The sequence below is a fragment of the Pithys albifrons genome, chromosome 3, assembly GCF_047495875.1.
Source record: "Pithys albifrons albifrons isolate INPA30051 chromosome 3, PitAlb_v1, whole genome shotgun sequence".
Lineage (NCBI taxonomy): Eukaryota > Metazoa > Chordata > Aves > Passeriformes > Thamnophilidae > Pithys > Pithys albifrons.
Genome location: NC_092460.1, coordinates 45,826,230 through 45,853,180, shown reverse-complemented (window position 1 = coordinate 45,853,180; position 26,951 = coordinate 45,826,230). Strand labels below are relative to the sequence as shown.

Here is a 26,951-nt window from a genome sequence, read left to right as displayed (position 1 = left end):
AAATGTGTGTGTGTGAGGGAGGTGTTGTTACGCTGAAGTGTTTGTTTGGTGGGGTTGCTATTTTTGGTGGTGTCATTTGGAGCAGCTCCTGGATTTCCTTCACTTTGCTGCATTTTAGCCTTTAGACAGATGAACTTAGACCTTGGAGCTCCTTTTCCCTTGGGTTTCTGTGTCTGTGTATAAAATAAAATGCAATTATTAGAACATATACTCTAAGGCAAATGTGGATTCTTGTACTCATGCATTTGTCTTGCCCTGCATATAATTCGAGTCAGATCAAGGGATTCCATGGCAAGACCTTGCATAAAATGATGGTGCAAATTTTCCACGGTTTAGTGTGTGAGGAAACGAGAACAATGTGGGCCTCCAAATGTGGAATGGGATGGCTGTGTGTGACTTTTCCTTTAGGATGAGAATCCAAAGCTTGCTGAACTGGGGCGGGGGGGGGGCATCCCAGGCTGGCAAAACAGCAAATTTGGGGTGAAATTTGACCATTTGAAAAGAAATGCGGATAAAGAAGGCAGAAATTAATTACTCAGTAATGTGCATTGACAAGAACCTTCTGTAAGACACAGCAAGGAAGCACCTGAAAGGAGATCTGGATCAGGGAACTGCTGGAACCAGTTACGCTCCCAGAATTCTGCAGTTGTGACCCAAAACTAGCACAGTTCCATAATTTATAAACCATTAAGTTGTGCTTGGGTTCTGCAGACAAAGATTTTGAGTTGATTCTGTTTCATCAATGAAATGTCTTTGTTCATTTGGATTTTTACACATCTCTGACTGGTACACTCTAAAAAAAAAAAGTTTAGTGTATGAGAATAACATTTTAGAAGAAAGACCCAAATGCGAAAAGGTCTGCACTGGTCTGGTGTAAATAGATTTCCTGGACCAGAATCACTGTTATGTTGAGTGAAATTATAGACTGGTCACATTTTGTGTAGCAATGACCATTGTCAAATTTTGTAGCTGAAGTGAAGTAGGAGCAATTGGCAGGCATTGTTGGAGATTCTCTTCCCCAGCACCAGATGGCAAATGGGGAAAAATGCTGTACACTGAATAAATAAGACCACCTTTTGAGGCCAGAAGATGATCAAATCTATCCTGTAGGATAAACCTGCCCTTGAGGATGAATAGCTGTGAGTTTGTGCAATAAGGATGCTGCTCCCTTTCTGCAGGATGAGTAGAATTTTTCAAGCTAAAGGATGTCCTTTTTTCGCAAGGCTATGCTGAGCTTTGCAGTTTGTTGGGGGTTTGTGTGTTTGTTGCTCTCTCCTGAACAGAGAAGCTCTTGCTGATAGCAGTGCCAAATCAAAGGGCTAATAGGAACCAGTCCCAGGAACTCTGGCTGTCAGGGGACTCGTATCCTCGGCTGCCAGACCTGAGCTTCTCCTGGAACTCTGATGCTCCACATGTTGTTTTGTGGTTATCACCCCAAAGAGACAGGCTATGGCATCCAAATGACACTGGCTAATTAAATGTCAGCAGAATCAGAAACACTTGCAAGGCTTTTACACTGAGGTTGCCGAGGTTGAAACAGAAGCCAGGGACACACATCACCCTCCTTGAGGCTCATTAGGGTGGGATGTAACTGCATGTTGGCCCAGCTGCTCTAGAGGGAGGCAGCATGGAGGTTGCCACCAGGGCTTGACACTAATGAGCTCCTGCAGGGTTAAACCAAGGCTGTGGCTGGTGTTAGGGCTCAGGTTAAAACCTTGGCAACTTGTCCTTTGTTGTTTTCTTTCTCTCCACTTTGTTTCCCCTCACTTCTCCTTGGAATCCGTCAGCTCAGAATCCTGTTCTGACTTTGATGGGGATCTTCATGGGACCTCTCTGGGGTCCTGTTGCCTTAGGCTGCTAGGAGCTTCTAGGAGTCAAGCTAGAGCTTTTTCCTGCAGGCTGGGCCACAAAAGTTTTAGCTTATTTTGAATTTTCTGGTTCTGCTTCCCTAGAGTAAGATGAAGTGTCTATTAAACATATGTGTGTGATTTATTATATGTGATGTTAATGAGCGATATATCCTGTTTGACTGTGGCAACTGTGCACTAGTGCACAGGTGGCCTTAATATTTCTGCCTTGTGGGTTTCTTCTTCTATCTCTAACTTCTGTAATCCTTGTGTTTTGTGGTTTGAGAGATTTTTTTGTCATTGGGAAATATGTTGTATTGGTGTCGGGGCCCAAACGTTACACCAGAAGAAATATCTTTTCTTTGTCAAATGTCTGCATTGTGAAATCTTCACATTAGTCTGTGGTTTTACTCTGAAAATTGGCTGTGGGACAATGGAATAAATACTGTTCAAGACATTCTCTGCTCTCAGGCTCTATTTGCAGCCCTGTACGAGCAATACCCGTAGTACCTTTGTATTGCTGCCTGAAGCAGCACGGGCTGGGCAGGGTGACTTTAGTCCTCCTTTGGTTCTGTGTCACCAGTGGGGAGTTCCTCAGCTTCCCATCTGAAGAATGGCTCTCCATTTAGCCACATCCACAGCTGGTCTGGGTGGGAATGCCTCCACTGGAAGTAGGCAAGCAATACTGATTTATCCTATGGAGAATTGACCTGTTGCCCTCAAACTGTGCTCTCACCCCGCTTGTGTTTGGCACTCACAGTCCCCATTCAGAGTGAGGATGGATGGCTGAAAAACACAATGGCTTGACTTAAAACTTGACTGTTGAAACTGTTTAGAGAAGTGCTGTGTGGAATTAAAAATCCATTGACTTGTAAAGCCAGCAGACTCAATCCAGAAGCCACTGGGAGGTGATAAATGTGGATCCACCTGGTGCCATCTTTCCAAAGTCACTCTGCAAAGCAGGATGCACTTTCTCACCTTCAGCTGCTCCATGTACATGATGCCTGCTCAGAAATGTGTGTCAGGTGGCTGCTGACTTTGCTCAGATTGACACAAACTCCCCTTGGTTTGGAAGCTGAATTACACTGAGAGTTGAGCTTTTGCTCTGGGGCTTTTCCTTTAGAGGTGACCATCAAATGAAGCAAAATGCTCTTATATCTTAAGCACAACTACACCACTTCACTCTAAGCTGGGAGGAACTTGCTTTGTTTGTTTTGAGAGAAAGTGAAGGTAACCTTGGAAATATCATGGAAGTGAAGTCTGGTCTCACTTAATAGGGTCAGAGCAGTTCTAATAGGCCTCAGATATCTGCATACCTTAATTAAAATTGGGGGGGTACATCTTCTCTAACAAAGACATACTTTTTTATGTTCAATAGTCACTGAAGTAATTACAGGTTAACAAAAATAAAGAGCATTAAACAGAATGTCAAAATATGCCTGTTCCTCACAGTTGCTCCGTTTTAACTCTCATCTCCTCTGATGTCATAATTTAATTAGGTATCTCAGCCATCACAGAGTTTTCCAGACAAGATCTGAATTTGTAATCTACAAACTGGCAGGGCTCAGTTGCCATCCTCCTATTTCACTTGTTTTAACACGGTGCAGAAAATGAGGTCCACCTTGCACTTTTTCTGAGGCAGCTTTATGAGATACTGAATAAAAGTGCCCAGCTGTGAAATTTAGTTTTATTATGCTTTTCTGCACCCAAAGTGAGGTGATCAGTTACTTATGATCACCTTCAGACCTGCACATGGATAAGCATCTAATCAACCCAGTGTTAAAGAAATAGTTTCTCTGCCTTTTTGCCTGGGCAAGGATTTTCAGAGTTTGTTTTACAAATGATATGGCCTTAAATGAACTTGGGCTTTCCAGCCTCTTCTCTCTTGGAGCCTGCACAACACCATTTAGCTGCTAGTTGGTTGTGTAAAGCAGCCTTAGCTGGGAAGGTCTGATGAAGAGAGACATGAAATTTTTACCCTTTTGCTCTCCCAACAGGAACTGTTACTTCACAGGTGCCAGGTGAAAGTGCTCTCCTGAGGACAATAGGGTTGGAAAGAGCAACTCATCACTTTGCTTTCTCTTCTCTCTGTTCCTACACTCCTAATTTTATTTTTTTTTAGGGATGTTTTGCTCTGCTAATTGGAGGGGGGGGGCAGAGGCTCAACAGCATGATTGAAAGTGCTGGAAAATCTCACTGCTGTAATTGTTTGAAGGAGGAGATCTCTGAGTTCCTGTCCATCTCCACTCTTGTACAGTGCCCTGTTTTGTCCCAGCATACATTGGGAAATCCATGTCTTTTGTGAGTTTTGTAGATTGCAGTTTCAGCAGTTTACTTGCTATTTTAGCCTCATATATTTTTGACTCTAAATGAGCAAGTTGTGCTTTCCTAAGTGATGAAAATGTGGGATGCTGACAGGAGTGGGTATGAACAGATGTTTTACTTTGTCAGTGATGCAGGCTGCACATTTCAGGGCAGAGACTGAGCTTGTTTCCACATAGTTTAGGTAGACCCTGAAGAAAAAGATGAGCCCATTCTGGAAGCATCAACCCATGAGATACTTTCTGCTCCACTCATGGTGCCAGAGGAAGGGAGGTTGGCTGCCAGTCAACATCTTCTAGTGCTATGGCTCACCACATTGCCCCCAAAATTAAGAGTTCCTCCTTTTGTTTGTTTATGTCAGCCTTGCTTTGCTTTAGAAGCCACATATTAGACAGAAGTAGAGAGCTGTTTGGCAGAGAATCACGATCAGAAGAGAAGGGAATTGTAGAAAGTAAAGTGCTTGGTGGCTAAAGGAGTTCATGAGTTCCTGAAAAGGGTGTGCCTTTCACAGCTCTCCTGTCTCAGGTGTATGTGTGTATTTTTTATGCATACAAAGTGTTGGTGCTTTTAGAGGTGAACAGTTCTCTTGCTGTGTGGATTTGGGATTCATAGACACACAACTCAGGCTGTGTCTATACAGTGTTGGTGAGCAATGTTTTATCTGCCTTTCACAGGAGTTGTGTGTGGTTGGGCTCTTCTTCCTTGTTGTGCTGTGGAAAACACCAGTTGCAGTAACTCTGCTCTCCCTTTTCCATTGAACTTTCTTGTTACACTTCTATAATCATGTCTGACTCTTCCATCATCCCCTTATTTCCTTCCATCCCTCACCCTCCAAAACTTTGCTTGCAGTAAGGATAGGAGGCAGCTTACAAGGGCAGCTGTGTCATCCTGTTGGAATATTTCTGGATTGCATTCTGCTGTGCACATTCTGTGTTCAGTATGGTCAGTGGACACCAAAATCCAAATGTGGCCAGTGCGTGCATTGAGCTGGTGTGACTCAAGCAGGAACAGCTGCCCAGGACAGTTCCATGTAGCCTGCAGAGATGTTTCACTTACACCCACCTCAAGTTAACTTTGTTTGGTTGCAACATCTTTTTGTCTGACCTGAATTTTCCCCACATACCTACACTTTTTTTTTTTAAATAAAAGAAATTATGAAGAAGTGGAAGTAAAACTCATTGAAATATTAACAAGTCATTTTGTCTTCTGCTGCTTTTCATCAGGGGAAAAAAAGAACAGCAAACCCACAACAAAAAAAAGCAGTAAAATTACTGTGGGGGGTGGAGGGCACTGCAAACATAATAGTGATATAATCACTTAACTGTGGTGGTTTCTTTTATAATATTGAAGTGTTTTAATTCTCTGTTCCCTGTGAGGTGGATCACTGTTATCCACAATTTGTAGTGTGCACCACGTGGAGCCTGGGGAGGAGGGCTGGTGTCTCAGAGGTTACAGGAGGCCATGGGAGACCCAGCAGCAGAATCCAAAGCCTCTGGACCACCCAGGAGCCTGTTCATGGACCACAAGCCATCAGGGAAAGATTAACTCCAAACCCTTTTGGTTGCTCTGAACGGTGTAATCATCTAAATGAAATCAATGAATACTTGATTTGAGAGCCTCCCATTGCTCCATCCCTGCTGTTCCTAATGTTTGTTACCAGATTGCTTTGTGGTGGAGTGCAAAGGTACCGCTCTATAAAACCGTAATGACTCCTGGAAAGGAAGTTGCCCCCATGCATTGCAGAGAGCACCATTCAGTTTTGATTGGAACATGGGGAGCTCAGAAGTTGTTATTGCTCTCAGTACAGCCAGTTGGAATAAAAAGTTCTGCTGGGTTATGGTTAAGATGACGTTTCCTTTTCCCTTGCTTTTCTCTCTCCTTGTTTACCAATGGATTGGGAATGTTCTCATGTGCCCTGGGCAGGGAGTTGGCATGAGGTAAGGTCATGGCATGCTGAGGAAGAGGATCTCATTTTCTGTCTCCTACCCTTCCATGTCTTCACCCATCCTGCTTGCTACTCCCTTGACTTTCTCTTTGCTGCTGTTTCTCGGTCCTTGGGGTGTTTCTTGTCAGTCCCCAGACATCCTTTTTATCCTTTCCTGCTCTCTAAGCAGAAAATGAAACGTTCAGTGAGATGATTGGGTTTATCCCCCTGTGAGGGGGTTTGGTGCTGCTGGATCTCACACTGCCTGGCTCCAGGAGCCAAAGGGACTGAAGAGACAAAAAGAGAAAGAGATTTCAGCTGTAAATGAGCCCCAGCTGCACAAATCCGTTTGCACAGCGAGGTGAAACTCATCTGAGCAGATGCAACTCTTGTGCTGCTGCTGCAAGTTCCATCTGCCTCATTTCTCCCTGGTGAAAGACCACTGGCCTTTGGGCCCTGCAGACCTTCAGGTTACTGCCAGGGTAGGGGAGAAGCTTAATCCACAGCACATCTCTCAGATGTCATGCACTGGACATCAGGGCTGTGCAAACACTCTTGCCTCCCTTTCCTCAGGGTCTGTAGTTCATGAACTTACAGGATTGTGAAGTGGCCTCTGTGCCCTGACTGGCACACCAGAGGGGTGCCCAGTGAGCTGAGCTGGGGCATGGGGCAAGGGCAGAGAGGGCACTGGGCAGTTCTGAAGCTTACAAGAACACCCCACATCCAGCTCCCACCCCAAAACCAGCCCCAGTGCCCTGCCCCTGCCAGGTGTGCCAGGGATCTCCCCATCAGCAACAGCCTGACTCCTGCCTTACAGCTGTGAGGAGAAACTTGGGGACACTGTTAACAAGGATAATAATTATTTAAATATTTCCCCCCATACCCTTGTTTTTTGGATGTTTTCTTAATACTTCTTAATGTTTTAAGACCCAAGAGCTGTTTGTGTCTTTATTTCTGCTTCTCAGCCAGTGCTTTTCCTGATATTCCATCAACCTGTCTCAGGAACTCGGTTTAACATGTCTGACACTTTGCCTGTGAACCAGCTCTTCCATGAAAACCCTAATTGCCTACAGGACACTAAGCCTCACTCATTTAGATCCCTTTAAAATTCTAGTGATGAGAAGTCACCTTTACCCCCCAGGTCAGGCAGTTTTAAAATGCTGGAGAGTGGAATAGATCTCTCAGAATTTGGGGGTCCTCAACCTGCTGTTTTTAGCTTGTATTTCTTGTACTGATGGCTTTTTTAGGGCTTCAGCACAGCCTGGTGTGAAGTGAAGAATAACTTTCCTCTTTTCCCAGAAATTTTTTCCTATGCACACATATATACGCACATGTATTTTGGCAAACTACTCTACTATCCCAGGCCAGTGAGTTAATGCCAGGCTGATGAAATAAATGAATGTTTGCAGCTTTGAATCACTTTTTCTTTGAGAACATTTAAAGAACTTCATTTTTTTTGTTCAAGGTAATCTTGGCTTTAAAACAAAAGGCCTGCAGGAAACCCATATATTGTTAATTGCAAAAGGTGGTTCTGCTGTGGTTTTCCACACTGCTGATCAGATATGGCATCCCAGATGAGCAGAAGATCTGATTTTATAGTCATGTTGTGTCAGGAGTTTAGACTGAGTATTACTTGTAATTCTGTCATTTATCTCTGCTGTTTCTTTATTAATGCCTTTAGTGTTCTTGGTCTGTCCTCAATCTTTCACATTTTGTACTGAGGCTTTATTACAGTGTTTTCCAAAATTTTTAAGTAAAAGTCTTTCAAGATGAACAACAGTCCTTCCTCAGAAGCTGACTGAAAGCCAAATGATCTTTATTCATACAATTATTGCCTTAGACATCCCCTCTGGAAATCAGTGTTCCATTCTATGGTATTGCTTCCTTGTCCCTACATTCCTTGATGAGGAGTAAAACACAATGTTGACATCTAAAATATTATCACTGGCTTGGCTCATGGGTGCATGAGTAAATGACTCAGAGAGTTTTCTCCTCAACTGTGATTTTTTTCTGGGGGTTTTTGCAAATTCAGGCCCTAATGATGGTTATTTTTTAATCAGTTAGATTTGCTGTGCATTTTTGAGATGCATTTTTGAGCTTTGCTTTGCAAACATCAGTAGGGGTGGTTCTTTTCATTCTAGTTGCTATTGGCCATGTCCATGTGGTGTTTTGTCTTCCAGCTGCCCCAAAAGATTTGTGATATAACATAGGAGTTAATTATGAAAAAATATATCACTCAGAACTTGGACAGCCTTTACATTCCACTCAGAGACTGTCACCTTGGGTGCATTATAGGCTTGGGAAAACCTTCAATGGAATCACAGAATCACGGAATGGATTGGGTTGGAAAAGACCTCCGAGATCATCAAGTCCAACCCTTGGTCCAACTCCAGTCCCTTTACCAGATCATGGCACTCAGTGCCACGGTCAAGCTCAGTTTAAAACCTCCAGGGATGGGGAATCCACCCCCTCTCTGGGCAGCCCATTCCAATGCCTGAGCACTCTCTCTGCAAAGAAGTTTTTTCTGCTCTCCAACTTCAATTTCCCCTGGCAGAGCTTGAGCCCGTGCCCCCTTATCCTATTGCTGAGTGCCTGGGAGAAGAGACCAACCCCCACCTGGCCAGAACTTCCCTTCAGGGAGTTCTAGACAGTGCTGAGGTCACCTCTGAGCCTCCTCTTCTCCAGGCTAAACACCCCCAGCTCCCTCAGCCTCTCCCCACAGCACTTGTGCTCCAGTCCCTTCTCCAGCCTCGTTGCTCTTCTCTGGCCCCGCTCCAGCCCCTCAATCTCTTGCCTGAACTGAGGGGCCCAGAACTGAACACAACACTCAAGGTGTGGCCTCCCCAAGGCAGAGTCCAGGGGAAGGGTCACTGCCCTGGGCCTGCTGGCCACGCTAGTTTGGATCCAGGCCAGGATCCCCTTGGCCTTCTTGGCCACCTGGACCTTCAGTTTGTCACTACATTGTTATTTTCCTTGGTGTGTCTTTGATCTCACAGAAGGCTCTGTTCCGGTCAAGGGCTCTGCTGACACCATCCCCTGTGCCCTTTGAGCTCTTTACAGGGCAAAGGAAGGATGGTGAAAGCAGACCTTCACAAAACACTGTGCCTGCCAAATACCAGCCTTTCTAAAGCTGTTCTGTGTTAGACTGAACCTCTGCTTCAGACCTGAGCTCTCACAGATTGCTGTTCATGACAGTCTTTCATCACTGGAGCTGTGACAGTACAGAAATAATATTACTGCGTCAAGGAATCCATCCCATGTAGGAACTGCAATACGAGCAGAAAACAGATGGGCCCTTTGCCCTGAGTTCACTCTCTGAAGGTCCAGAGTACACAGAAGGGAAGTGGATACAGAAAGATTTGGAAGCAGAGAGAAGTGAAGTTATGAGTGCTTGTTGCCCAGGAGAAGATTCACCTTCACCACCCAAAGGCTGCCGGTGCCTTTAGGTTCCCCCCTGAAATCTGCTGCAGCTCCTGCAGTTCCTCAGTGAGCAATCCCTGCTTATTCCTGCTGTGTCTTTGCTGGCAGCTGGAGATTTCATATGGTTCACAAATGGCATTTCAATTCTGTATAGGAATTTAAGTATGATTATAGAAAGTGTTTTATTGTACTAATGGAAATTGCCGAATCTATACCATGTCCTTTTCTCCAACCTGGCATACTTTTAATAATAAGACCTATCCATACATCCTTGACTTGCCATTTGCTAGAAACCTCTAAATCTTAACGGTTCATATTGAAGAAATAAAGGTCAAGGTACAGGCAAAGTTGCTCTGTATTAGAGAAGATGAAAAAAGCGAATATGTTTGCTTCTGGTTATGCTAATTCCTCACTCCAAGCACGGTGTGATTGCGTTCTGTCTAGTCTGTTCTTTTCTTTGAGTCTTAAAGAAGAGATACAGCCAAAGTAAAGGGCATTTGGAGATATGGACAAGGGAAATAATTGAGTCACAGAGAGTCTTCTGTTTGAGGAGGGATGGCAAAGATAGGGATTGTTTTAATTTAAAGAAGAGCCAAATAACAGAGAACGTGACAGTAGTGGACAGAATGATGAATGATACTGAGGAGATGAACTGGGCACTGGTGCTTGCCCTCTCTTAAGTACAAAAGCAGAGGGACATCCAATAAAGCAGAAAGGCAAAAGCAGTAATGCTGTTCAAAGAGTAACTATCTCCTTTGCACAAGCTCATTGTGTTCCTCCATCATTCTAGAGCCTGTATTGAATGGGATGCAAAAGCTCTCTAGAAAATGAATTCCAGTTGCCTTGCTAAGCAGTTGTGGCCATGCTGCAAAGGCTGCTCACTGGATTGTGGGGCTTTTGTGAAGGAGAACAACTATCAGGTAGTCTTATCTATCTGCAACTTTTTTAGTCTCAAAAACAAGTGGATGTTTCAGTTAAAACATGAATACATGTAATGAGACTATCCATACATTTGCTACATGCCATAAAAAATGAACAGTTCAGGGCAGAAATCTACTACCAACACAAAAAATATTCCTCTACAGCTGACCCTCACGTTATTTTCTATAAAATTCTGATGTTCTGCCACATTGGCTCAGGGCCAAGCAGAATTCTGTCCCCAGGGAAGCTGTAGGAAGCACATTTATTCTTCCTGAATATCCCTTTCTGGTATTTTCTTTTCTTTTGGATGTTCCACTTATTATTCGTCTTTAATTAATAAGTTTGTATCAAGACACAGAAGAGAACTGATTTTGATCAGCAGATTCTAGGGAACTTAAAATAGAGTAAATTGTATATGTGGCTCCTCCATGCCCTCTTGGGAAATAAAAGAAAGGACAGTGAGACATGCAATTATCTTACAAATGAGCAAGATCACTTTCTGGTTGGATTATTACAAGATCTGTTTGGATCCACTGTTCCCTCTAGCCTTGATCCCCGACAGCCCTTTGTAGCTGTGCTGTTATTGTTATAATTCCTCCCCAACCTGTGCTGTTTCATGTAGTCCAATCCCAGCCCAGCTGTGGTGCCAATCCCCACACAGTCTGGCTCCTGTGGTCACTTTGCCTCGTTTCTGATGCCTCTGTCTAGACTGTGCTCAGCCCTGCATCACATCTGCAAGGCCTTCCTGCCTTGGTTTTTCCCACCCTTAAATAGGTGAAAAGCCTCATCCATTCTGGGTGAAAACCGCTCAGTAGGATATGGGGGAAATTGCATTTTTAGTGGGTCCTCATGCCTTATAATTAGGTCTTTGTTTGTCACTCACCTAAGGGAGATGATGAATGCATTTGCCAGGGGTTTAAACTGTGCAGCCATTGAGAATTTAAAATATTAACTATTCAGCATAGAACAGATGTATTTTATGAGTCATGTTAAGTATATAATTTATAAAAGCTTGTAGAAGACACATTTGTGTGTGTGTGTGTAAATATTTGCTATGTCACCGTCCCTGGAGGTTTTTAAACTGAGCTTGGCCGTGGCACTGAGTGCCATGATCTGGTAAAGGGACTGGAGTTGGCCCAAGGGTTGGACTTGATGATCTTGGAGGTCTTTTCCAACCCAACCCATTCTATGATTCTATGTATATAAACTGTGCAGTTAAGAGTGTGTTTTCCCACCACTGCAGTCTGAAATAGTTGTGGGCATTATCTTGCCAGCCCTCAAATACCAACCTGCAACCTGTTTTTTGCAGAGAAAAATTAATTGTAAATGTAATTGCATACTCAGAGGTATGCAAATTTTATGTCTAAACTCAAGTGAAAAGAAGAATTCAGTCTAATTTTTTGGCATTTGTCAAAAGGCCTCCAAAAACCATGCAGGCTGCAGGCTAAGCTGCCTTTCATAAATCTCAGCCAAAGACTTGCTGCTGACTTTTTAAGACTAAATTATTTCTATTGTTCTCAAGTAATTACAATTTGGTTGTTATCTGTGGAAAGAGCCCCACTGGGTTGAGCATGTAAGTATATGGGGAGAGAAGGGTGGAAGGAGGATTTGTGGTAGTTAAGTGGAGATGATAAAGATGAAAACACAGCAGCAGGGCATAAATCAAATTTCTCTTCTTTTTCTAGTTGGCTCGTCACAATAAAACATTGCAACAGATGCTGAAGCCAGGGTCAGACCCAGATGAAGGAGATGAAGCCTTGAGGTTTTATGCCAAACACACTGCACAGATAGAGGTAAAGAATTGCTCACTGCAAGATTGACTGTGAGACAAGTCTGCATCTTGTGTGTGCTGTATCACCTTTTTTAAAGCTTCTGAGCAGCAAAGCTTATTCAAATGGTGTAGGTTATTTACGAGGAGAAAGTTGAATAATGTGCTTTGGGCTGTGGGAGGAAAAAGGAATGCACCTCTATCAAAAGGGGCTCCAAATAATCATTTTCCAGTCACTTTCCTGTGTGTTACCAAACATGTTTTGTTAGGGAAATACTGACTGTGGATAGTAGCTGTGTCATGAAGTCAAGAATAATCTTGTATGGTACATCAGTCAAATAAATAATCATGACTTTCAAAGCCAGTGGTGCTGGCTGATCAAATTAAAAGTCTGGCTGGAGTACAAAGGGGTTTTGAAGTGGTGTAGACATTCAGTACGGCCTTTGTTTAAAAGACTGAGGCTTGGCCTGGTTCAGCAGTTCTGTTCTCTATTTTAAACTTTACACCTGCCATGGGCTGGATGTAGAGCAAGATCCACAGAGGTATTTGGGTTCTTAATTCTTGCATCCCTTTCTGGGCTCCTGCAGGTTTCAGGGGCTCATGGGCACCCCCAGAGGGGCTGGGCACTGGGGCAGCTCGAGCTGCAGTGGCTCTGGAAGGAGCAGAATCTCTGTGGTGCCAAGGCAGCTGCTGCCAGAGCCTGGAGGAGCAGAGGCATCTGGCTCTCTCTCAGAAAGGCTGCAGCTACTCCAAAACTGGCTAAGGATGAAAACTGCACAGCATGGTTGCACCCAGGGCCAGCCTGAATGTGATCCAACAATCTCCCAGCCCTTCACTGGGCTCCCAGGCCCCACCAGCGCTGCAGCTGAGATTGCCTGGAGAGGGAGCAGTCCTGGCACAGGTGCCTCAGGTCCAGGTTGTCCTGCCTTCCATCGAGGCTGGGCCCTTCTCTGCCTCCCACCATCCTTTTTGCCTGATCCTGACCATGTTATCCCAGCCCAGAGCAGATGGAAACTCTGTGGCTGTGGTTGTCCAGTGCTCCTCTTAACATATTTTGTGTGTTGCTCAGGTATCTCCTGGCAATTACCAGCCAAGTTATCTGAGTAGGTTGTAAATTTAGGCATTAAAGAACAACTGTGGTCAGTTTTTCCATGGCCAGAAGCTACTTCTGCAGCCCAGCATTGCTGCTGTGCAAAATAGATGTTCACAGGTCCTTCTCTGAAAGCAGTTTGGAGTATCAGATATTATCTCCCCTATATTAAGGTATCTCATTTGTTTGATTTGAAAGTCAAATAGTGGGGTTTTTGCCACCAGTGGCAGTACAGAGACATGGGTTTAGGAGTCAAAATGAATCTTCTACCCATTTCTGTATTTTTAGTAAAGCAGATCAGAATGGGGAAGCAATTTTGATGAGAGTGTGGCAAGATGAAATAAAATCTACCTTGCTCACTGAGCCCTGGGTCAGTCCTGAAATACAGACAATTCAGAACCTTGGCTTTTGCCAAGTAAGAAGATGAAGACTGACAAGATATGGCTGCTCTCTGAGTAGCAAGGTGCTATTTTTGCATGTTCACCTTCACAACTTACCCCATCGTAGAAATAGACTCAAGGTGAGAAAATAATTTTGTGATGTGAGCAGAAAGCCCCTGAACTTCTACTGGAACTACAGAAAGCCCCTGAACTTCCACTTTGTACTGGCAGAGGTTTGTTTTAATCTGCTGCAAAGTGGAAGCATTCTGAATTGGAACATTTTTTTATATTTGGGAAATCTGAACCTGGATGTTGCTTGAGACATTTGTCGGCCACCTTATTCAGGCAGGAGGTTGAAAATAAAAAAGCATTTTTACTCTATTTTGGGATTGATTGGTTCAACTTCATTGTAATGTTCAAATAATTTCTGCATTAATTTGTAAATAAAAGAGGAGCTGTGAACAAGAAAAGATAACGACAAGATGATTAGATGGTCACTGATCCTGACCAAAATGTGGATTTTATTCATAGATAGTTCGCCACGACAGAACAATGGAACAGATTGTCTTCCCTGTCCCCAATATCTGTGAATTCCTCACTCGGGAATCCAAATGTCGAGTGTTCAACACAACAGAGAGAGATGAGCAAGGGAGCAAAGTCAATGACTTCTTCCAGCAGACAGAGGATCTCTACAATGAGATGAAATGGCAAAAGAAAATTAGGAGTAAGTATTGGAATTTATAAATAGCTTAATTATGCTAAACCCCCTGGTTTAAACCTTAAAATCCTTTTATTTTAATAATACACTTTTCTCTGTTCACTCTGATGCCACAACAGGCAAAACTGTTGAGGGTTTGAGAGTGCAGGTCAGCTGAGACACTTGCAAGCCATCATAAAAGAGGCATAATCTGGAGCAGTTAGTAATGTGTTCAAGATGATGTTTTGGGCTCCAGAAGTTAAATTGAGGGATGGATGAACTGGGTGTAGTTCTACTACACTCAATAGCATTGCACCTAATTAAGCCAAGGCCCCTAATATTTAACAAAACCATGTGTAGCTGCATATTTGAGGTTTGCAGATTCCTAAAAGACCATTAAAAAACTTGTAAATGTCATTCACTTAAAAAACATCTCTCAGCAGAACCTCAGCTGCTTTAAATCCACCCAGCTCCCATGAAGTCAGTTCCCCTCTGCCAGTTCACATAAGCCTTGCCTGACTGGGCTGCAGAGTGTCCCAGTGAGCCCTTACTGGTGTGCACCCCATGGCAGTGGGAGAGGCTGGCAGGCATGGCCAGGATCATGGGCAGAGATCAAAGCAGGGACACAAGGAGGAGGTGCAGCAAAGACAAGGCAGGTATCCTGAGTTTCTAGTTTAGTTTGCACCAGGGAATGAGCTGCTGGAGAGCAGTGCCAGGGAAAAGCACCTGGGAGTCCTGGTTGGTGGCCAGTTGGCCTTGAATCAGCAGTGCCCTGGAGCCAGGAGGGACATCCCTGTCCTGGGGGGCACCAGGCACAGCATCACCAGCCGGGGCAGGGAGGGGATTGTCCTGCTCTGCTCTGCACTGGGGCAGCCTCACCTGCAATGGGGGGACAGTTTGGAGTGGCACAGTGTTAGAAAGACAGTAAGCCATTAGAGAGTGTCCAAAGGAGGGCAGTGGAGATGGGGGAGGGTCTGAGGGGAAGCTTGTGAGGACACTGAGGGCACCTGGTGTGTTCAGCTGGAGAAGAGGAGACTGAGGGGAGACCTCAGTGCATGGACAACTTCCTCTGGAGGGGCAGAGGAGGGGCAGGCACTGATCTCTGCTCTGTGTGACCAGGGACAGCACCCAGGGAATGGCTGGAGCTGTGCCAGGGCAGGGCTAGTTTGGATCTCAGGGAAAGGTTCTTCCCCCAGAGGGTGGTGGACACTGACCAGGCTCCCCAGGGCAGTGGGCACAGCCCCAAGGCTGACAGAGCTCCAGGAGTGTTTGGATGATCCTCTGGGGCACAGGGTGTGACTCTGGAGATGGGGCTGTGCAGGGCCAGGAGTTGGACTGGATGATCCTTGTGGGTGCCTTCCAACTCAGCGTATTCTGTGATTCTGTCAGAACTGCTGGCCCTCAGCAGGAATGGGGCTGCTGCTGATGTCCCAGGGACAGGAGACTCCTGCTAGCTCAGCCACTCTCAATTCTGCCCTTTGCTTATGGGGCAGGAAGTTGTATTTTATATATCACAGAATGGCCTGGGTTGGGAGGGACATTAAAAATCATCCCATACCACCCCCTGCCATGGGCAGGGACACCTTCCACCAGCCCAGGCTGCTCAGAGCCCCATCCAGCCTGGCCTTGGACACTTTCTGGGATAGGGCAGCCACAGCTTCTCTGGGAACCTGTGCCAGGGCCTGCCCACCTTCACAGGGAAGAATTTCTCCCTGATATCCAATCTAATTTAGTTTGATGCCATCCCCCTTGTCCTGTCACTCCAGGCCCTTGGAAATAGTCTCTCTCCATCTTCCTTGTGGGCTTCCTTCAGGCACTGGAAGGCCACAATCAGCTCACCCTGAAGCCTTCCCTTCTCCAGGCTGAACATACATAAAGATACATGAGAGTGATCTCATCATTCACTGCTAAAATGCAGATGCTTTAGGAGTGGTGCACATCAGCTACTCACAGAACTGATCAGGAAGGAATGGAGGAAGAGGGTCTGTGGTCAGAGCAGCAGGGAGTTTGGGTAGTCACAGCAATATGTGACATCCTTAATGTGATGGAAACCTGGATGTTGGTTGCAATTTTTATAAATGACAATTATAAGGCTGTAATTTTCATCAGCAGTAATAACTCTTCAGCGTGAACCCTCTCAATCCAGGTCTTCTTCTCTTGGTGGCATTCTAAGAACTTGTCTGTACAGGCAAGCTGACGGGAATAGAAGCTGAAAAATAAGTGATTCCAAAATAATTCCCTATCTGCACAGTCTGCTTGGGAATGAAAGTCACTGGAACTGTAGAAAAATTGCTTCAGTAACAAAATCATGTCTCGGTGTTTTGCTTAAGAAACGCAAGTGAAAGAGCCCAACTCAACACTTAGATAGACCAGATCTGCCTAATGCTATAAACACAGAAAATTGGTTTATTTTTATTCAGAAGAGAAATTCCTCCATTCCTTCCATCAGTGAACAGCTCATAGGTATCTCTGTTGGGGCTTTTTTATTTGAAAAGATAATACATGTTGAGGCTCAGTTCATCCCTTAGCCAAGTATCTGTTAGCATGCAGTGTATGTTGCTTAAATTGACAGATGTCACTTGCAGGGGCCCCAAATGCTTAAATCTCAACAGTCAGCAGCATAAGGTTATCACAGTGACATCTGAATATTTGCCATTAAAGTCTCTTTAGACTAAAGCCTGACACAGCCATATGCAGTTGGAGGAGTCTGGAGGTTTATAAAAAGTTAGCTGGTTGTTCTGCTTACATGCAGAAGGTTTTCCCTGCTTTAAAATCTAATTAGTAGGGATACAACATGTTCAAAACCCCTCTGGCTAGAGATTTTTTTACACTATTGCGCATAGAATCTTGTTTTAAATGTTCATTTAAACATGTTGTGGTTCAGTCCTATATATGAAGTGCTTGCCTGGGTCTTACTCCCCTCTGAGTTTGTTCTTAGCCTTCTTGCTGAACCGTTTCTGTGAGTCTGGACATAAAATCTTAACCTTGTTTTGCCCTCTTTAGCCTTTTCTGAGTAGTTTATGGATTCTCTGGGATCTGGAGTATTTCTGTGTGTTGGTACAGCACTTCACATGTGGCGATTGGGGCTTGCCTGAGTCCTTTGGAGCAGGAGGACAGAGCTGTTTAGCAGCAGGTGACCTTGGACATCTGAGTATCATGCAGGAAATAGTCAGCTCTAGGAGTACCAGCACCCAGTCAGACCACATTTTATCTGCTTCCCAAAGCAGCACCAGATGTTTTCAGTCAGACAGGGGTGGGGAAAATGCCACAGCTCTGAAGCCGTGTCTGTTCCATCATTGTTTGCATAATGCCATCAGTGTGCTTGGTCCAAATAGGTTATCTGGATGACCCGCTCTGGGTCTTCTGGTTGACTGGCATTCAGAGTGCTAAAATCTATTTTTTGTGCCTGCAGTTTCATAGGCGAAATACTCAGTCCTAAAATCTTACCACAGGCAAAACTCCCATATGTCTTTGAATTAAAAGCTCTGCTTGAAACTATGTTTTATGGCAAACCTATGTTTAATATCTGTGTATTTTAATGAATTTTAAAGATCTGCATATTTTCTACATTAATGTGTATTTTTAAATTTCCTTCAGATCATTGCTGATCGAGTTTCTTCCTACTTTCATTTTACTGATTGCTGCTCTTCTCCCCTTTCTAGATAATCAAACCCTGTTTTGGTTCTCCAGACACATCTCTCTCTGGGGGAGCATTTCCTTCAACCTTGCTGTGTTCATCAATTTAGCAGTTGCTCTCTTCTACCCTTTTGGAGATGATGGAGATGAAGGCAAGTGGAGTTTGGTTTTACTTTTCCTTTTAATTTTAAATGCTTTAATTTCTGAGGTAGCAAAACTGCATCTTCAGGTACTGCAGAAGCAATTTAGTATTTCCTAAGTAGGTGCCAGATGTTGTCTGAAATGTGGTAGTTGATCTGCATTTCATGTGGCTCACACACTGTGGAGTAAAATGGACAGAAGCTGGTCTATTTTTTTATATTACCATATCACAGTGTCCTGTTGCACACACTCAGTTGCAGCTTCTGAACTAAAGGAGGATTCCTGGCAGCAGGGGGACAGAGATTCCTTCAAAAAGAACAAATTGACTGACTTGCAGCCTGCAAAACGCATGGAATAGAACGATTTGAAAACTGTAGCTTGTTGGCTTTTGACTGTGTTGTTCATTGGGATAAAAGGGCATAACTGTTGCAGAGGATAAATGCATTATATGGAAGTATTCTTAAACATATGACTCTGCCTCTGCTTCATCCCATGTCACAGGAAATATTTAATGAAATTTATTGTTTGCTATAATGCACCAGACTAGCAGGAGGCCTCCTTAAAGCCAAACCAAGCTTAATTGGGATAAAGGAGACTAAATAGTTCAGAATGCTGGCAATGGGAGCAGAGCCATTCACCTCTGGGTCTTTGATTCACATCCAGTCAGTCAGTAATGTGACTGAGAGTCACCTCTGTCTGATGCCATGTGAACTGGGCTGGTGGAGCCAGTCCAGCTTGTAGTAGATACATGTGCTTTTCACAAACACCACAGTTGGCACTGGCAAACATTCCTGTTGGTTGGCTAAACAGAAAGGCAGCAGATTAAAATACCCTGGCGTGGGGACCACGCTGCCCTTTCACCCCTCAGGGGGGTCTCTGCAAGTCCCAGCTCAGGCATCTCCAGAGCTCCCAAGTTTTCCAGAGCTCAGCCCTGCAAAGGGAAGGATTTGTACACAGTGCTGTCCTGTTTGTAAACTGAGGAGTCACCAGGAGTGCACACTGAGAGGAGAAGGGAAGAATTAAAAGTAAACCTTTTAAGCTATTACATTTTACAATTTTATCTGATCTATACCCATGGAAATCTTCTGGTCTGCAATCAGTAGGTATTATTATTTATTTTGAACTGCAGATTTATATAGTATTAGTTTAAGTGGCCCCAGTAATCCAGTGATAGCACATTTCAGGATTCCACTTCCTAGTGCTTGTAAAAGCCCAAGGGATTCCTGAGCCATAAACAATAGATGTCACCAAATGGGATTAGCAGGTCATGAGGCAGCCTCCTTAATTCCAGCCTTCCCCTCCACCAAAGCCTGACTCAACAGCTGAACTTTGTCTCCCATTTTTCCCCCTTCCCCCTGCTTAAATCCACCTCGGCTCACCTGTCTGAGGTGCCTGTGCTGAGCTAATCATCCCAAAATGTTGCCTTTTACTAGTTCTTATGTCATGTGACATAAGCAAAACTGCTCCAGCTAAAGACAGTTTCCTGAAGGCAGCCCACAGGAAACATGGAGGGAAACTATTTCCAAGGGCCTGGAGTGACAGGACAAGGGGAATGGCTTCAGACTGACAGAGAGCAGGGTTAGATTGGATATTAGGGAGAAATTCTTCCCTGTGAGGGTGGGCAGGCCCTGGCACAGGTTGGGCAGAGAAGCTGTGGCTGCCACATCCCTGGAAGTGTCCAAGGCCAGGCTGGATGGGACTCTGAGCAGCCTGGGCTGGTGGAAGGTGTCCCTGCCCATGGCAGGGGGTTGGAACAAGATGATCTTTAAGGTCCCTTCCAACCCAAACCATTCCACGATGCTCTGATGACTCTGCTTCCGGCATGTCTGTCTGCACATGTTACTGGTGTGGGTCCTGTCTCCTGAAATTGTTGGACCTGCAGTAGGGAAGAAGGAAAACTGATTTGTTAAGAATGACAGACACCTTTAGCCTTACCTTTGAGATCTACTTGAAAGTTATTTTTTAGGATCCATTAAAAGTTTTCAAGTCTCATTGGCAGAGAAACTGTCTGACAGAGCCTTGAACCTCCCACCAGGGATATAAAAACACTCATGAACTTTGGAAAAGTTGGGATGCCATCTGAATGTTGAGGCCTCATCTCATTGTTTTCTAATCCCAGCCATGCTGCTCAGCTGTGTGTCTGTTGCCAAAGAGATAGCATGATTGCTATTGTGAGTTTAGCTAAATTTTCTATTCCCTCTCCCCCGTCACTGACCTCTCAGTTCAGCCCACAACAATAGAAGTCAGTGTACAAGTGTGACAGCGAGATCTGAATGTGCTTTTTATATCATAGCAACATGGTGTGTGTTTCCAGGGCTTTTTGCAGAGGAGAGGGAAAATAAGGGCAGCATCTCTCCAAACTCAGGCAGAGGCTGGAGGGGCAGCATCCTGCGGAGCAGCAGTGACTGTGCCTGTGCAGGCAGCGGCTCACACGGCCCTGGGAGATCAGCAGGACGTGGGACCAGGAGCCAGGCACAGCTCTTGAATCACAGAATTGATTGGGTTGGAAAAGACCTCCGAGATCATCAAGTCCAACCCTTGCGCCAGCTCCAGTCCCATTACCAGATCATGGCACTCAGTGCCATGGCCAAGCTCAGGTTAAAAACCTCCAGGGATGGGGAATCCACCCCCTCTCTGGGCAGCCCATTCCAATGCCTGAGCACTCTCTCTGCAAAGAAGTTTTTTCTGCTCTCCAACTTCAATTTCCCCTGGCAGAGCTTGAGCCCGTGCCCCCTTGTCCTATTGCTGAGTGCCTGGGAGAAGAGACCAACCCCCACCTGGCCAGAACTTCCCTTCAGGGAGTTCCAGACAGTGATGAGGTCACCTCTGAGCCTCCTCTTCTCCAGGCTAAACACCCCCAGCTCCCTCAGCCTCTCCCCACAGCACTTGTGCTCCAGTCCCTTCTCCAGCCTCGTTGCTCTTCTCTGGCCCCGCTCCAGCCCCTCAATCTCTTTCCTCAACTCAGGGGCCCAGAACTGAACACAACACTCAAGGTGTGGCCTCCCCAAGGCAGAGTCCAAGGGAAGGGTCACTGCCCTGGGCCTGCTGGCCACGCTAGTTTGGATCCAGGCCAGGATCCCCTTGGCCTTCTTGGCCACCTGGGCACACTGTTGGCTCCTGTTGAGCTTCCTGTCAATTGAGCTGCTCCCGGCCATGCAGATGCTGCCTGTCCCTGTCCCTGTCCCTGTCCCTGTCCCTGTCCCTGTCCCTGTCCCTGTCCCTGCCCGAGGCTCCCGCTGCACACCCAAAAGATGCTGTTCCAGCCGCTCCGCCTCAGCCGGGCATGGAAACGCGACACCGCAGCGCTCGCTGTGCTGCCCCCAGGAGCGGCTGTTCGGTAGCTGAGCAATCACGGAATTACACCCGAGGAGCCCTAATGAGCCCTGCAGAAGGGAGCTGATTAGCGGCTTGCTCCAGGAGAAGGCTCGACTGCTCCATCTCGGAGCACTCCTTGGGTTTTAATGGGAATTTCATTAACTGTTCTTATTATTACCTGTGTGAAGAATAACAGCACTTGCTGCAATTAGGGCGAGTCGTGGTCTGCAGTTGCAGTGCATGGATCACACTTTTGTTAGATATATTGGCGAAGGAATTGATCTTTTGGGGCTGTTTCTTGGGGAAAATGGAGTCTCCAAAGATGCCTTTCTCAACCCTGCCTTTCTCCTCCCCACAGGCACGCTCTCGCCCTTGTTTTCCGTGCTCCTTTGGATAGCAGTGGCCTTTTGTACAGCAATGCTGTTTTTCATCTCCAAGCCTGTTGGGATTCGCCCCTTTTTGGTGTCTGTTATTCTCAGGTCCATATATACCATAGGGCTCGGCCCTACCTTGATACTCCTTGGTGCTGCTAATGTAAGTACTTTGAAAGCAAGCAGAGTTTCCCTTTCAGCAGGAGGAAAGATGTTAAGGGTGTCCTATTAAAAAACTTAGAGCTGTGTGAAAACTTTTTTTTTCTGGTTCACTGGTTAAACCAAAAAAATAAATCCTTTCCAGTCATCCTAAAACAGCAGTGTCAGCAAAGTGGGAACCTAAGAAAAAAAGCTGGTTTGGTTTTGTGCATATGCAAATATTTTAAAAACAAAAACAATATGAAATTTAAAGAACTATTGCTATATAAGGGCAGTCAAATATGAAGTTTCTGAAGTGAAAAGAATAATTTTTTCTACCAGTATGCTCAGCAATATTGACACCAATTTGTGAAACATTTCTGTGACCTTAAATATGTTTTTGAGAAGCAAAGAGTTTTCAAAATTAAAAATTCTCTCAGCCCTTTGCCAGATCTCTTAACTTAGACATGAATAATTTTGCATGCTTACTGAGCTTGGTGAGATACACAGTCCTGCTCACAAGTCTTCTATTTAGGTTTCTGCCTGACTGCTACAGCCCTGATTCATCTCAGTATTGGACTATGTGCCACTAGTTCTGAGGGAATTTCACAAACTTAAAGCTACCCAGACACAAGTAAAGTGCTTGCCCATCTCAAATTTGTGTACAGAAGAAATAAGTTAGACCTCACCCTTTCACTTCTGCACTGCTGTTCCTGTGCAGGCAAAGTTTGGCAGCAACAGAGAGTCTGACACTGTTGATTAAATGCTCTGTTTCAAACATGCCCCCACTTTTGGTTTGATTTTGTTTTTAAGGATTTTGTATTGAAAACCATGGTCTGAAGGAAGATCTTACACACCCACACTTTTTGTTGTGTTTCTTTGTTCTCCTTGTAGCAACACACTAAGCCTCAACTCAAAACTGTTTGTAATTCAGTCCCCAGTTTCACAGACAGACTAGTGAGAGATTCACAGACTATTCTGAGCTGGAAGGGACCCACAAGGCTCATCGAGTCCAACTCTTAAATCAATGGCCCACACAGGGGATTGAACCCATGACCTTGGTGTTATTACAACCAAATTTTAACCAACTGAGCTATCTCAGGGTCGTTTTGGGTTTTTTGATGTCTCATGACATCAGTGAAATAAATCCCAATGTAACAAGGCACAGTGCAGTGTAAGAGAGGTGAGATACTTCCACTCACTCTCCTGGCCTTGTTCCCATCAATGCGCCATCAGAGCTGGATTCCTCCCATCCCACTCCAGCTACCTGTAAGCTGTACATTTAGTCAAGCCAACCTATTCAGGCAGCAATGCAAGCAATAAATAACAAGATTTTTTTTTTCCTGATGGAATAAAGCTATTGTTATCCCTCCCAGCTTTGTAACAAGATCGTGTTTCTGGTGAGCTTTGTTGGGAACCGAGGCACTTTCACCCGTGGCTACAGAGCCGTCATCATGGACATGGCTTTTCTCTACCACGTGGCCTATGTCCTGGTCTGCATGCTGGGCCTCTGTGTGCACGAATTCTTCTATAGTTTCCTGGTGAGTATGTGCTGCTGTGCAGGGGAAAACTTTGCAAAAATAGAAAATACCGTTACCCGTGCAGCTGTCTTCAATTTCTTCCTGACAATCAAGCCAAATCATGGGTATTTTTAGCATGCCGTTGTGTTGCTGCCCCTTAGGAGCTGCTGGTTTTATTAGAATGTTTCTGTTAGGACTTATTTGATCTAATTTAGAGTTGTTTGCTCCTTTCTTTTCAGACAATCATCATCAAGCCCACTCCTTTCTCCCAGCTTTCCCCCATATTCTGTGTCCATTGTTCCATTGTCAGTCATGACATTCCTGAGACAGGAGTTGTCCAGCAGTATGTGCACCATCCCTGTATCAAAGCATCCTAATAAAATAAATTCTAAAATAATACTTGGGAAATGGGTATGGCATGCCCCTGGTGTAGCAGGGAGATCCATCACTTTAAATGTATCCCACTTCATTTTCTTTTGTTGCCATTCCCCAGATGGAATGCCTGTTAATAACGGGATACAGGTGCAGTGAAAATGAATCACACAAAATCATGCTCAACTCCACTAACTGCTCCCTTCATGCTGAAGAGCAGTAAAAAGTGTTTCACTGTTCTTGTTCTCTAATCCTTTTGCTTTATACTGGAACATGTGAAACTTGTAGGGAGACTGACTAAGTTGTGGTCATTTATATGGATTCACTTCCCTCTTGTTGTAGGTTTTTTCAGCTTCCTGAATGTTGGTGAACTCCCAGCATTTCACAGGGATGTTTTAGGGACACTAAAATTTTCAGGAGTTCAGTACTTAACTCTGGTTTGGGTTCCTGTTGAAGTCAAGGCTTTCCAGATCTTGACATTAAAGTCTGCTTGGAAGTCTGGGCAGATTTCAAAGGAGCCAAAATTGTGGCTGTACCTGCAGGACCTTTTTCCAGTGGATGTCACTCTCCTGCTTAAAAAACACAGCCAATCATCTGCTGTTCCTTCCATGAGTGAGGTGATCCCTGTCTTAAAATACTTTGCAAAGTGTTAAGTACTTTAAGAAACATTTTATGTACTTTTTTCAGTGACTGCTATTGACCCATGTTAGTTATTCATGGTCATTATAGTTGTCCATGTCCCCAGGTTCCTTCCAGGTGTTCCACTTGGATGTATTCTAAGCTCTAATATTTGTTCCTCATTTTAATCTTTGTTTTATATGAAATGAATGATAACTGTCTTCCCTGTTTCTTTCTTTATTGTTAATCCTTTCACGAGGCTGTGGATTTCAGATCTTATAAATTGTGGCTAATACCTTCTTCTGTGGAACATTTTGATAAATCATAGCATGTCACTTTTTATCTGTAATCTGAGTGTTTTGAAGTGGAAATACATACATTATAGATAAGGTCCAAAGCACTGGAGAACATCAATAAAATTGTAAGAGAAAAAAAGTTACAGGTTCTCGTAAAGCTCCTGTCACATTTAATTGCTATTTTAGGCCTTTGGCATTTAAAGCAGTATTACCTTAATATATACTTTTCTTTAAAGTTAAATGCAGTGCAGGGTAAAGAAGAATGGAAGTTTCTGTTTTGATACAAACAGTGCCATGAATTTACTTTGACTTAAAAAAAGTGATTCTGATCCTTGAACGTGTGAACGACTTTGAAATGGTGCTCACAGAAAGAGTTCACAGACATATAATTCCTGACATATATGAGTGCATTTTTGAGTTGCAGCCCATAATAATAATCTATCAGATGGGAGATGGTGAATTAATTCATAGGTATAGATCCATAGTATGAAGACACTGGTGTTTAATTTTAATCTGGCTTGGTTTTGAACACTGGGAAACAATGAATTTTGCTGGTTACTGCTCCCCATGTCTGGATCAGGCTCACATTTATTTTGTGACTTTTCATTTTGCTGTAATTTACCTTCAACTTTGAGGCTCTGTGCTGGATTTTCTCCTCCATCAGCACACTGAGCTCCCACTGAAATCCATGTGAGTTGTGGCTTTATGAATCTGAGGAAGCAGAGCTCAGCTCTATACATGTTTCTATAGTTCAGATTGTTTCCTTACATAGCATTGCCTGATTTGTATTCATTTTCCCTCTGCTCTGTTCCTTTCCCAGCTGTTTGATCTGGTGTACAGGGAGGAGACACTGCTAAATGTGATCAAAAGTGTCACCCGGAACGGTCGCTCCATTATCCTCACTGCTGTCCTGGCACTCATCCTGGTCTATCTCTTCTCCATCATTGGCTTCCTCTTCCTGAAGGATGACTTCATCATGGAGGTGGACAGGTTGAAAATCAGGACCTCTTCTGCAGGTATTGGGGTTTATATCAAAATTTGCTTGGGGTTAATATTAAAATTTGTTTAAATTAAAATATCACTTTTCATGTCTGCCTAACCAAACTTTCATCTGAGGTCATCAAACTTCTTGATTAGTGCCTGTGAGAGCAGGACTAATTCCACATACCTTAGCACTCAGTTAAGTCTCTGGGTAAAATTTAATGAGTGTAGGGTTGGTTTAGGCTGTATTTTTTAATGCTAAAATCTAACACATTTGATTTGTTATGTTTGTTTCAAACTCATGATAAAAAAATAATCTCTATTTCCTAATTATTTGGAAAAGCAGCTCGAAGGATTCCCTTGGTTCTCATTCTACCTTAAAAGCAGCTCATGGTAATTTCTGTGCACTATATGAGGCATATGATCTTAACATGTTCAGTAGGTGTGTTAATTTGATTACTTTTTGAGCTTCACCCAGCAGAAATTTATTACAGAATTCACAGGTCTACTGACAGGAGGTTTCCTGGAGCATCTTTAAGTTTAGTGTGTATTTCCTAAAATCTGTGTATAGTCAATAAAATCACTGGGAGGTTTTTAACCAGTTTTAAAAGGCCAGAATTTCAGCTTTACCAGTGTGAATAGAGAGTTACAAACTTGCTTTGCTAGAAAAGAGCCAGGTCTGGCCTGCTGAGCACTCTGTGCTGCCAACCAGACTGCTGTGAGCAGAGAACTGTCTGCAGAGAAATACCTGGGAACAGCTCATGTTTAAATTCCTAAGGGAGGGATTTTCCCCAGGGATGAGCTCCTCAGAGCTGCACCAAGCACAGAGAGCAGCTGGAGGGTCCCAACCCGGGCTGTGGGCACTCAGGGTTTGCCAGCCCTCTCCTAAATTGTTATTTCAGGATTTAAAGCACACAAAGAAGGCAAAGCTCAGTCAGCACTCAGGGGCACGGTGTTGTTTTAGAGCTGGTTTGATACCATATGAAAAAAAGAGGAACTATGACAGATTTATTTAACATACCATAATTTGGGGAATTTTTTTTGCCACTGATCATCCTTTGAGGGATAAGTTGGCTTATATCTGACTTACCATTCATTTTTGGGACAGAACTTATGCTATGAAGTTGCATTTTGTGACCATTTCAGTAAAATAGAGATGAGGCTACACCACAGCACTGGTCTGAGCTGGTGCAG

General features: G+C 44.2%; 1 protein-coding gene across 3 annotated transcripts in view; it reads left to right on the top strand.

Moving 5' to 3' along the window:
* The window catches only part of ITPR2 (inositol 1,4,5-trisphosphate receptor type 2), a 243,975-nt gene that overhangs the window by 181,275 nt on the left and 35,749 nt on the right, over positions 1-26,951 (top strand). For all 3 annotated transcript variants that reach the window (XM_071551613.1, XM_071551611.1, XM_071551614.1), the window contains 6 exons: positions 12,120-12,227; positions 14,204-14,396; positions 18,032-18,157; positions 21,820-21,995; positions 23,347-23,511; positions 25,597-25,792. In XM_071551613.1, coding sequence (XP_071407714.1) covers positions 12,120-12,227; positions 14,204-14,396; positions 18,032-18,157; positions 21,820-21,995; positions 23,347-23,511; positions 25,597-25,792 — 964 coding nt within the window. The remainder of the gene's footprint in view (positions 1-12,119; positions 12,228-14,203; positions 14,397-18,031; positions 18,158-21,819; positions 21,996-23,346; positions 23,512-25,596; positions 25,793-26,951) is intronic.